General features: G+C 37.8%; 1 protein-coding gene across 1 annotated transcript; it reads left to right on the forward strand.

Annotated features, from left to right (window-relative positions):
• Window positions 1-3,729: 3,729 nt before the first annotated feature.
• Window positions 3,730-4,773, forward strand: LOC121733431 (28S ribosomal protein S18a, mitochondrial). The gene is made up of 3 exons (XM_042123694.1): window positions 3,730-3,885; window positions 3,953-4,249; window positions 4,566-4,773. The coding sequence occupies exons 1-3, from the start codon at window positions 3,786-3,788 to the stop codon at window positions 4,712-4,714; spliced, it is 546 nt and encodes a 181-aa protein (XP_041979628.1). The 5' UTR covers window positions 3,730-3,785; the 3' UTR covers window positions 4,715-4,773.
• The last annotated feature ends 7,386 nt before the right edge of the window (window positions 4,774-12,159 follow it).

Consider the following 12,159-nt stretch of genomic DNA (forward strand, 5'->3'; position numbering starts at 1 on the left):
ATATTTTGTTAGTATGTATATTGTATTATATCCTTGTCAATTTTATATATTAACAAATATTTATGTAAAATAAGAATCAATAAGGTACCATCGAGGAAATTGATTCCTAGGCAGACCAACATCATTGACGTAACGCGACCCAATGAGTTTCTAAAATACTAGAGTAGCAATGTCTTACAAAAGATTCTCAGAAATGCGTAACCACTTTTTTGTTCAAAAGACAATGTCAAGTCATAAACTTCCAATCTAGTTACGTTAGTAACATAGAATATCATTGACGCGACCAAACTACGTAGGCATACGTAGGTCCCCCATCAGTTGGCACCTAGGAATCAACTTCTCTGATAGTACATTACTTTTTAATTATTTAAATGTTGATATACTCAGGCCTCAAATTAAAATGTTAAATGAATATTTTAAAATTAATATTAATTAAGTACCGTAAGTATAATCTCACGTTACGAAATTACGATCTTTTTTATTTTTGCTTGTATTGAATTATATTTAAAATAAATTATGTTGCTTTTATAATAATGTTATTATTGGTTTTATTATTAAGAAAATAATAACTTATAATATACCGTTCAATGGGCTCGAATATCCAAAATTTAAATGTAAGTACTATCTTTGTCATCTTTATCTCTTACTTTTAATAATATAGAATACTTATAGATTTTTTTTAATTCTATATTTCAAATTAATGTAAAAGTCTTGTGTTACAGTTATTTAAGTCATATTGTAACATAAATTAATAAATGTATCTTTATTTATTATTATGTATTATTTAAAAAAGTACCCAAATCCGCCACCGATAATGATTCAACCGGTGGGTTTGTAACCATGGTTTGTAAGCAGTAAGACGTCTACGTAGGATAGTACCTACTCAGTGGACCAGTGGTACAGACTACAGTTTATGTCGTATCACGTATGCCTTGTGCAAATGTAGCCAAAAGGACTAATTGATCAATATAGGTTTAATTAAATTTTCCGCCTTTTTTTCTTAAGAGCGCTTTTGCAGTTTGCACTACGATTTACGACTTGCGAGTTGCGACTTACATTACTTACTAGTTTCGACTTACGACCAAATATTATATTATACTTACTACCCCCGGCGTCGCACGGGTATAAAATATATGTATAGCCACTGAAAAAATGATTAAAATTGATAGCCTATGATCCTTCACGTGGTCTACTTTTTATCTGTGCCAAATACCATAAAAATTTCTCCTAAAGTAGTTCGCGACAATATAAGCCCATTCAAATAATTTCCCCCGTTTTTCCACATTCTCCTATACTTAATTAGTCTTATGCCACGGCCGCATATACGTAGTCGATGCTTCGTACGATAGACGCAGGTGCGGCCGGGCCATTAGCGTGATAAAATATAGCGCATAGCCTTCCTCAATAAATGGTCTATCTAACACTGAAAGAATTTTTCAAATCGGACCAGTAGTTCCTGAAATAAGCGCGTTCAAGTTAGCCCTTTCAAATAATTTTCCCCGTTTTTTCCACATTTTCCTGTATTTCTTCGCTCCTATTAGTCTTAGCATGATAAAATATAGCCTATAACCTTCCTCAATAAATGGGCTATGATCTAACACTGAAAGAATCATCAAAATCCGTTGCGTAGTTTTAAACATTAAAGGGAACAAAGCACGGAGCTATGAGCTCCGTGGAACAAAGGGACATGAGGGAAAAAAGCGACTTTGTTTTATAATATTATGTATCTAAGATATTTAGTTTTATTTTTCTTTATTTTCCGATTTTCAGACCCTAATTCGCGAATTCCAAATTATAGGTCTCGGTCTGAACCTGGCGAAGTGTGAGCTTTTCATCCCCGATGATTGTGAGGACAGAGACGGAATAATATCCAGCTTCAAGTCCGTCTCCCCAGAATTATCAGTGATTGAAAAGGATTCACTTTTTCTCTTGGGTTCACCCATTCTAGCCGATTCCTTTTCGGATTATATAAATGGAAAATTACGAAATTTTACTGAAAGTTTAGACCGTCTTCTCCAAATTAACAGTCACATGGCATTTACTTTGATTCGATTTTGTTTATTCGTCCCCAAATTTACGTATGTCTTGCGGTGTTGTCAGCTCTGGAAGTTTCCACAACTTCTTCATAGTTTAGATGACACCCTAAGACATACGCTTTCCACAATTTTAAACATAAAATTTGATGAACGTTCCTGGACCCAAGCTACACTCCCCGTAAGGTTCGGTGGCCTGGGAATACGAAAAACATCAGACACAGCATTACCGGCGTACTTGTCCTCAGTCCACGCAAATCGCGCAATTATAGCCAGAATTTTAGAACCCTCGTCTTGCCCTTTGCTGACGAGGCCAAGGATGCCTGGGACATTGCTAGTGCCGGCAGTAAGGTCCCCGAGAACACATTTTCCCAAAGGCTCTGGGACGGGCCCGTCTGCGAACTGGTGCGTAATAAACTGTTAAACACGTCTACCAGCGTCGCAGAACGGGCTCGACTTTTGGCTGTGGAGAGGTGGGAATCGGGAGCTTGGCTGCAGGCACTACCATCTAAAAACACCGGAACATTGCTGGACCGTAACACATTCCGCCTAGCCACTGCCTTGCGTCTTGGTACTCCCCATGTCGTCCCCCATCAGTGTGTTTGCGGCGCGCACGTAGACAGTTACGATCACCACGGGTTGTGCTGCTCGCGAAGCGCTGGACGCTTTTTGCGGCATCACAGCCTGAATGACCTCATTCGTCGGGCTCTTGTCACCGCCGGTATGCCAGCTATACTGGAGCCCTCCGGTTTGGCGCGCGACGATGGCAAGAGACCCGATGGAATGACCCTGGTCCCCTGGAATGTGGGACGGGCCCTTGTGTGGGACGCTACTTGTGTCGACACACTTGCCCCGTCATACATAAGTTTTTTAGACAGATATCTAAGAAGCTTATTGAAGCCACCCGAGACCCCAGAACCGGGAGCTACCTGGCACAGCGGATAGCAATTGCCATCCAACGTGGCCATGCTTTTAGCTTGCTGGGCACTCTGCCAGGTGGGGACGACCTGGGGAAGTTTTTCTTTTTATAGCTTTATACTTTAAGTTTGTATATATTTGTATATTTTAGATTGTATGTTTTAGTGTTTAGATAATATTATGTTTGTAAATACTTGGATTTAATATCATTAAAGATGTAGATATTTATATATTACATATTGTATAGAGTTAAGAGTACGCTCATTTTGGGTAACTTTGAATTGCGGCTTAACTTTGAACAATACAATTAAATTGCAATTCAAAGTTGCCCAAAATTACTGTAAGTATAGATTATAGAATATTATGTCCGAATTCCGAATCCGATAACCCAAGTTTCACGGTTGAAAAGTGAGGTTTATTAGATTTAAATAGACAGGTACCGTACCACATACCGTACCTCACTTTTCTCAGGATCCACATGGATTTGGATGCATAAGCTATTATGCTGCGGCCGCACATGCGTAGTGCTTCGTGCAGTCTGTGTGTATCGTCCAATGGTATCGTCTCATAGCACGAAGCTTTGTGACGATATTATAGAAATAGTTTTACGTCTACTCCGGACCGTATCCTTAAATTAATCGTAACTCGAAAGCGCTCAAGAGGCATTGCCTTGCCTACTTTATAGGTCAGAAATTTAAAAAAATCTGATACCGCTGTCAAAAGTCAAGGTGACAGCATCTTTCAAGTGTCAACCTGTTGAAGAAGAAGGAGAATGCTTATAATCTTGAGCAATATAAATAAAATTTAATAAAATAAATTGTTTTTAAGTATATAATGTTTTCCCTTGCAAAGGTTGGGTCTCTGCTAAAATGTGGAATTACTCCTTTATCCATCCGAACCTTATATACCACTAAAGCTTTGAATTTAAAAGAACGTAAGTTGATTTATTTATTTTCCCTTAATCTTCGAAGATATAATTATAACCTAAAACGTTTTTATAGTTGTAGAACGTAAAGAAGGTTCGACTTTAACTATCGAAGGAGTGACTGTTAAGTCTCCCAACACGGACCTTCTGGTTCGCGCGGAGAAAATAAAAGAGTTGGCGCCTATAGAGCGGAACGAACATGGGAACCCCTGCTATATGTGCGCTCTTCAGTTGGACGTTAAACACACAGATGTGTTGATACTGAGTCAGTTTGTCAGATCTGATGGGTGCATGCTGCCACGCAGAATCACGGGATTGTGCCATAGGCAGCAGAAGAAAATCGGAAAGTTAGTCACAATGGCACAAAAAGCAGGTAAGTAAATATCTTTATTTTTCCCCTCTTATGCTATACGCAGCATGTTATTCATGGTCATTTGCTGTCTTTCTTTGCAATGTGACTTTTTCATTATGCTAGACAAAGACAAGTTGAGCTTGTATTGCTTGCTAAATATTAGTTTGGTGATAAATCTATAAAAACTTGGTATGAGTGAATATGCTGACAAATAACATAACAACACAAGTACACTAAAGAATTATTATTTTACATCAATTTGCCAAAATGAACTAAAACGAATTAATATACAACTGAAGTGCTAAGGGATAATAATAATTATTGTTTGAAATTACAGGTCTCATGATAAATTTAACACCATCATACTGTAAAAAGGATCCAAAGAAGAGAAGAGACTACAAAAAGTTTAACACATACTTTGACGAGAGTACTATATTTTTGAAGAATAAGGATATTCCAAAACCGTTGGACAGATTCAAACGCTAAAAGTACAATGGTGTAAAAAAACTAGAAAAAGGCAAAATATATTATGTTTTCAATCATAACTACTTTAAACTCTTTATTTACATTTAAGCTTTTGTAGAATTTCATTTCTGTAGTGATACAAAAATGAAATTTTACATATTTTTTCGTTGTATCAAGATTGAACTTTATACAATGTAAACCCCTAAGCGAGATCTCAGACGGCACACTTTTTGTGTGATGGCACACACAAAAAGTGTGCCGTCTGCGATCTCGCTTAATCTCATACTAGCTATTTGACAGAGCTTTGCTCGGTATTCGACAAAACACGAATAAAATGACATTTTCTAAAAATGATTCCTAGCTAGATCGATTTATCGCCCTCGAAACCCCCTATATATATTAAATTTCATGAAAATCGTTGGAGCTGATTCTGAAATTCCAATCTATACTTTTAATATTATAATTGGGAAGAGTTTGTTTGGTTGTTTGAACGCGCTAATCTCAGGAACTACTGGTCCGATTTGAAAAATTCTTTTACTGTCGGATAGCCCATTTATCGAGGAAGGCTATAGGCTATATTTTATCACGCTAAGTAAAATAGGAGCGAAGAAATAGAGGAAAATGTGGAAAAAACGGGGGAAATTATATGAAAGGGCTTATTTGAACGCGCTTTTTATTATACTACATAATACTTACTCAGGCTACTTAAAATTGCATTATAGAATAAAAGTAACTAATAAAATTTATAAAACAAACCTGCTACTATGGCGATTGAGCGATCAGAATCGGAAATATGGACGCGAGAATTTCAGTCATATTTTCGCGTTTTACTATTTTTCTTGGGGTTGCATTTGAATTACGCATTATAGGGAGGGGCGGGAGAGGAGGGGGCGAGGGGGGAACCCCCTACCCCCTCCCTAAAGTTAGGAATTTGGTAGTTACCACGAAAAATGTTTTTTTAGTTTTTGAGGTTATGTTAAATAAAACAACGAAATAAGTGGACTTACGATAAAATTAGTCTTTTTTGGGTGTGGGCAAACTCGGTTCAAAGTATGTCTTATATTGTAAATAAACAGCTCCGATGCTGCGGGCATCTGCGGGCAACAAATTATAGGCACTTAATAAATTTGCACCCTGGCAAACTAACTAAAGGTTTAATTGCACCCCCTATATTTTTTATAGATATATTATAACAACTGGCTTCAATTAATTATTAGTCCACGGAGCCCCGCTACGCGGGGCTTCTATTTCTGGGTGGTTCACAAAAAATAACCACGATGGCTAAGGCGGGAGCTTCGCTGCGCTACGCTCCCGCCTTAGCAATCTAACCTAACCCAATCAAGTCGTATTGGGCCAGCACGGAGTGATACATTGCTATAATTAATTACCTAAGAATTGTATACTGTTCTTATATTTATGACACTTAAATACATTTTACAACAAATTACGCGTAAAACAAAACGTAGCTATAGTGAAAAATTAATATTATAGACATGTTAACAAATAATAATGTTCCGTCACACGTAACTTCAAACATGTATTAAAAAAAAACTATGCATCACCTAGACACAAATTAGGTGTCATTTGAAAGGGGTAACATGGGGGTAACTAACCTCTATAAAATGCCAACGTTCCCCCCTCGACTCTACCTATAATGCGTGATTCAAATGCCAACCCTTTTTCTTCAATGAAAATCTTCAAATTTTCAATGTAGCCTATGTCCTTTCTCAGACTCTAGAATAACTGTGTACAAAATTTTATTGCAATCGGTTCAGTAGTTTTGGCGTGAAAGCAAGACAGACAGACAGACAGAGATATTTTCGCATTTATAATATTAGTATGGATTAAAGTAAAAGACGTGTCATAAGTCTTATGACACGTCTTTTACTTAAAATATCTTATTTCCATGAAAATATCGATGAAAATGAATTCGCATTGCGCGTGGCCAGCGCTCATCCCGGGGGTCCTGGGTAGGAGTCCCGCAGGCGGAACAAAAAGTTTTCAATATTCCTGGGTCTTGGATGTGTATTAAAATAAAATTTCAAAAATCCTAAATATATTTTATGTATAATATTATAAAAAATCCAGAAATATATCGATGTGTGGGATAATGCGTGGAGGCCAAAGGTGTTATGCCCGGTCAGGCCGGAGCCCACGTGATACATCTCAGCTGTCGTATATATACCGACGCGCTCAGAAAACTTCGATAGCGCGATGCAGGAATGTTAGGCGAATTGTGGGTACCGCCACATCACTCCCTCCCGAAGACCGGAGGTCGAATCTTGAAGTCTTGTCGCTTGAGTCGCCAGTGCCAGTGAGTTCCAGTGAGTCGGAACTGTTGCAGTGAGTCCCAGTGAGTCGGAACTGTAAGCTGCTGCACGGGATCCAGTGAGTCGGATAAGCTGCCGTGCGGGGCCGATGCTACGTGCTGACCAGGAGAGATGTGCTCTGCTAGCTGACCGGTCGGTGTAGTGAGAAAGCCCGATGATGCCGATGCGGAGTCGCCCAGGCCGCGGTACATTGCGGCTAGTGGACGAGGTACCCGATGAAGCGATGCTGGCTGGCGCGATGCGGAGGGGCGGGGAGTGATGATAATGAAGGAGGCGTGTTCTGTCGAGGGTCACCAATGTGGGATAATATGCGTGGTGGCCACAAAGGAAGATCTTCCGACCGAGCGAGGTGGTATGCTCGGTCAGGCCTAAGCCCACGTGATACATCTCAGCTGTCGTATATATACCGACGCGCTCAGAAAACTTCGATAGCGCGATGCAGGAATGTTAGGCGAATTGTGGGTACCGCCACAGATGCAATGAACATTTTAGTTCTAATACGATTCAACAGATGGCGTTTTATTTTTTACTTCATTGTAACATAGAACTAATCATACTTATTAGTTACTAGCTGTTGCCCGCGACTTCGTCCGCGTGGACTTCAGTTTATAAAGCGCGATGCCAACAAAATTGGTGTCAAAAGCTTTTATAAAAAAAACCCTGGTACCCCTTAAATCAATACAGCTGTGCAGTGTGCACACAATAAGTATTTCATTTTTTAATATTAAACTTTATATTTTATGGCAAATTTTAAAGCTTATTTAGCCCCCCAATTACACAACTTTACCCATAAACTATTTATAATTGATAGGTTTAAGGTTACGTCACTGCACAGATAAAGTACTGAGTTATTTAATACCGTAGAATAGATATAACAATCGAAAAAAATCGAAACTTAAATGTAATATGATATCACCTCTTATAGAAAGACTTTTGGGCAAGCGTCAGCGATGTAGAAGACGCACGGCGCCATCTATTATGAATTTTTGGAACTAATTTAATTTGAACAAATTTACGCATTTTCACCTCTTGACAACCCTTTTTTCCAGTAAAAAAGTAGCCTATGTCCTTTCTCAGGCTTTAGACTATCTGTATACAAAATTTCATTACAATCGGTTCGGTAGTTTTGGCGTTTGGCGTGAAAGCGAGACTGACAGACAGACAGAGATACTTTCGCATTTATATTATTAGTATAGATTATGTGCACACTGCACAGCTGTTTTTGGGTATTTTGATTAATAAAGGGCCGCGCTATACCGGATGGCAGCGGCGAGGCGAGCACTTTCAGCGCTGCCATTCCGGTGTAGCGCGGCCCTAAGAGGGGTACCACTTACCAGGGTTTTTAAAAGTTTTTAAATTTGATACAAATTTTGTTGACACTGCGCGCTATAAACTAAAGTCCACGCGGACGAAGTCGCGGGCAACAGCTAGTTATTCATATTAATCACAGTAACATGAAGTTTTCACATTGTAAACTAAATTTAAGCAAATTGAAAATCTTTGTTTTGTAAATTTTATGTGAGTATTGATACAACAAAGGGACAAATGTCAAAAGAGTGTTGCTATTGCTTAAAAAAAAAAGTTTCGCCTCCTAGACATTCTTGACGCACTATACAGGAGTTTTTATGTTATTTGGCAAACATGAAGAATAGACCACGTGAAGGGACATAGGGTATTTTCTGCTGCATTTTGCACGGTTGCGTGAAATTCCTAAATCACGCAAGCGAAGCCGCGCGGAACATCTAGGTATATAATATAATAAAGTCGTAGGAAAGTCCATTCTGTATATTGAATATTTTTGTACAATAAAAAATACTTGGGATGTGATCTACTACGCTAACGCGGACGAAGTCCCCGGCAACAGCTAGTTATATATATATATATATATATATATATATATATATATATATATATATATATAAGTCGTCGTCGTAAGTCCAATTATATTTACAAGTGCGAGTCGGACTCGCGCACGATGGGTTCCGTACTACCCACTGGGGTGCCACCCAGTAGAAATGTGTTCTCCTTATCATAAATATTTGTAAAAATGTGGTATTAAGCGTGTACTCGATACCTGCACAGTTCTGCAGTCGTATCTCGTACTACTATAGAGAATAGACTATAGCTGACTCGGTATCGTTGTAATATGCGCACTTCCATAGACCATACAGCTTCATACTGATCAAGAGTCAAACCAACCAACATATTTTTTAAATAATATTGTTACATTTAAAGTACGTACCTATAGTTACAGACGTCACTTTACTACTAATGTAAGTATTTGAACGGCTAATACAAGGTCAGCTTTTTTTTAACCCCCGACAAAAAAGAGGGTGTTATAAGTTTGACGTATCAGGGGTAGAGATGGGCACGTACCTGGGTATTTACCCATCTACCCGGTATTTACCCTCACGTACCCGGTAAATACCCGTATCTACCCAAAAGGGCGGGTAGATAAAATTCAATACTTAAGTCACAACCACCTCAAGAACGGTAATAGCTAGAGAGTTGAAATTTTCACAGATTGTGTATATCCGTTGCCACTATAAAAACAAATACCAAAAACAAAATAAAATTAATATTTAAGGGGGGCTCCCATACAACAAACGTGATTTTTTTGGCCTTTTTTGCTCTATATCAATAATAGCAACAGGTAGGTACTTGAAATTTTCATACAATCTTTAGTTTTATCCCCTGGATCATGTTGACGTCCCTACTAAGTATCTTATCTTGTACTTTTATCGAAAATCTAGTACTTTTAGAGAAAAAATATCTACTTTCTTTATTGGAAAACTTATAAAAGATAATATGAGCGATTCTTACACAGTATATTATTTACATAACATTATTAGTAATAATGATTATGTACAAACATTTACAATAATAAAATTATTACTAGCTATTTGACCGAGCTTTGCTCGGTATTCGATAAAACACGAATAAAATGACATTTTCTAAAAATAATTCCTAGCTAGACAGATTTATCGCCCCCGAAACCTATATAAGAAACCTGTATACGAAAAGATATAAGATACTTAAGTCCCGTAACCCGTTTCATCAAACAATCAAGTAATGTTAAATAAATAATGGCTTGTTAAATCAGTAAACGGCCTGTTAGAGCTATCGAGTGTTCTACCATGCGCTAACGTCAAATCAAATCACCTAACATGGTGTTAAATTTATTCCTGGTCTAGAGGTCCATTCAATATTTTTATTCCTACTAGGTCTCAATGACGCTCGGGTGACTACACCAATAGCACCTTCCCTCCCCTACTACTGAAGGAAATCTAAGACAACAATTTTATCTATGGACGCTTCACACCACGTCAGTCTGACCCCGTGCTAAGTACCTGAAGGACTTGTGTTACGGGTACCAGACAACGGAAATATATTTAATACTGTTATACTATACATATATTTAAGATTTTTATTATATGATACACATATTTAATACACACCAATGACCCAGGAACTTTGAAAACTTTTTGTTCCGTGGGAGGGATTCGAACCCGCGACCCCCGGCTTGAGCTAGCGACAGCCCACCCACTGAGCCACAGAGGTCGTCAAACAACAATTATATCCACTTTTGTAAATTAAGAAATTAATAGGGATGTAGACTATTTTTAGGAAATATATTTATTTTACAGATGTACCACCAAGGAAGTTGATTCCTATGCAATTGACAGACCAACGTTATTTGGTCGAATACTTATGTCAATTCAATGTTAATTGTGATGTGTCAGCTGGGTTTGACGTAACGCAACCAAACTACTTATGTCCCCGATTTGCATAGGAATCAACTTCTCTGATAGTACATAAGTATTTTGTTACACCTAAAAATATGTATAAAAAATAAATACACTCTTATTTCAATTAAAAAAATCACTTATTAAATATAAAAAATATTATAAAGTTATTAAGTAAAATATGTCCATTTTCGGTAATTCTATAATACAAACTCTCAAAAAAACAATAATTTGTATTAGATTTCGTTTACTGTCTACACCCCTATTATTGTATTCCTGCCTAATTACTGGTCAATAGTATGCTAAATACTTACATGACACTAATAAAAGACAATAAAATTAATTATTTGATTATTTAAAAATAATTTAAAATTTTCCCCGGTTTGGGGAAAATTTCCCCACTTTGTTATGGACATTACTGACCTGTTGAAGTTGAATTAATATTTACATTATTTTATCAAAATACTTTAAAAATATGTTATCTTACCTATGAAATATTATTCCTTGATGTTTTTTGTGTAAGGTTGTATTGTTCTTGCACCATTTTACAACACAAGATGGCATATTTATTTTTATTTATGAATGACAAAGACGTGTCACCGCGATGCAGTCTAATTGCGTAATGGCGGTACGATCGGCTTATTACAGTGCGAGTGTTTGTGCAAGATGTGTACATATGATCGCCTGGGCTTATTAAGGGTGCTTCACTCATTTCTTAATGGCAATCCGTCCGTACTTTTTTTACGTCCGTGCAAGTAACATAATTATGAACTAACTAAAAAGTGTGTGTGTGTGTGTGTGTGTGTGTGTGTGTGTTTTACAATTATGTTTTTTTACAATTATAGTGGATGTCTACTTCATTAGAGGAACACGTGTGCAAAATCTTGTCTGTTATATAGCCAGTACACAATGGCACGATGACCCACTGCAGGCCACGCCATTGCTCGCCACGCCTGAAAATCGTCCGCCATCATACACCATTACTCTGTTTACACAATGGCGATGGCTCGTAGTGGGCCAGCATAGTCCATTGTGAAGAGGCACCTTTACAGTCTTGACACCTATATATGTACAATGTACATGCAAATTAATGTATTATGCAAATGAGAACTGTTTTTGTGTAAACGCAACTAATGATCAAATATAAAAAGTTCTTGGCCTGTGCGTTAATTAAAAGAAGATTTTTTTTCCCTTTTAACCGTGGGAGAGCGATTCTTCGGTACGAATGGGTCGACTCCGAAAAAACTGGCGTGAAACAGCGCTTGCACTGTGTTTACTTCAACACGCAAAAGAGAATGCCGATCTTTTGACATGCTCTTTGCGTCCAACTCGACCCTTTATGATGAGGGCGGAAACCGCCAACCATACCGCGATGTACAAGCGTCATGTC

This window comes from Aricia agestis, chromosome 13 (assembly GCF_905147365.1).
Source record: "Aricia agestis chromosome 13, ilAriAges1.1, whole genome shotgun sequence".
NCBI lineage: Eukaryota > Metazoa > Arthropoda > Insecta > Lepidoptera > Lycaenidae > Aricia > Aricia agestis.

Excerpts from the sequence above, each read along its gene's own strand:
- LOC121733431 (XM_042123694.1), top strand. The coding sequence starts at position 3,786 with ATGTTTTCCCTTGCAAAGGTTGGGTCTCTGCTAAAATGTGGAATTACT. Across the intron at positions 3,886-3,952 it reads AGCTTTGAATTTAAAAGAAC|TTGTAGAACGTAAAGAAGGT; the intron begins GTAAGTTGATTT and ends ACGTTTTTATAG. Across the intron at positions 4,250-4,565 it reads CACAATGGCACAAAAAGCAG|GTCTCATGATAAATTTAACA; the intron begins GTAAGTAAATAT and ends TTGAAATTACAG.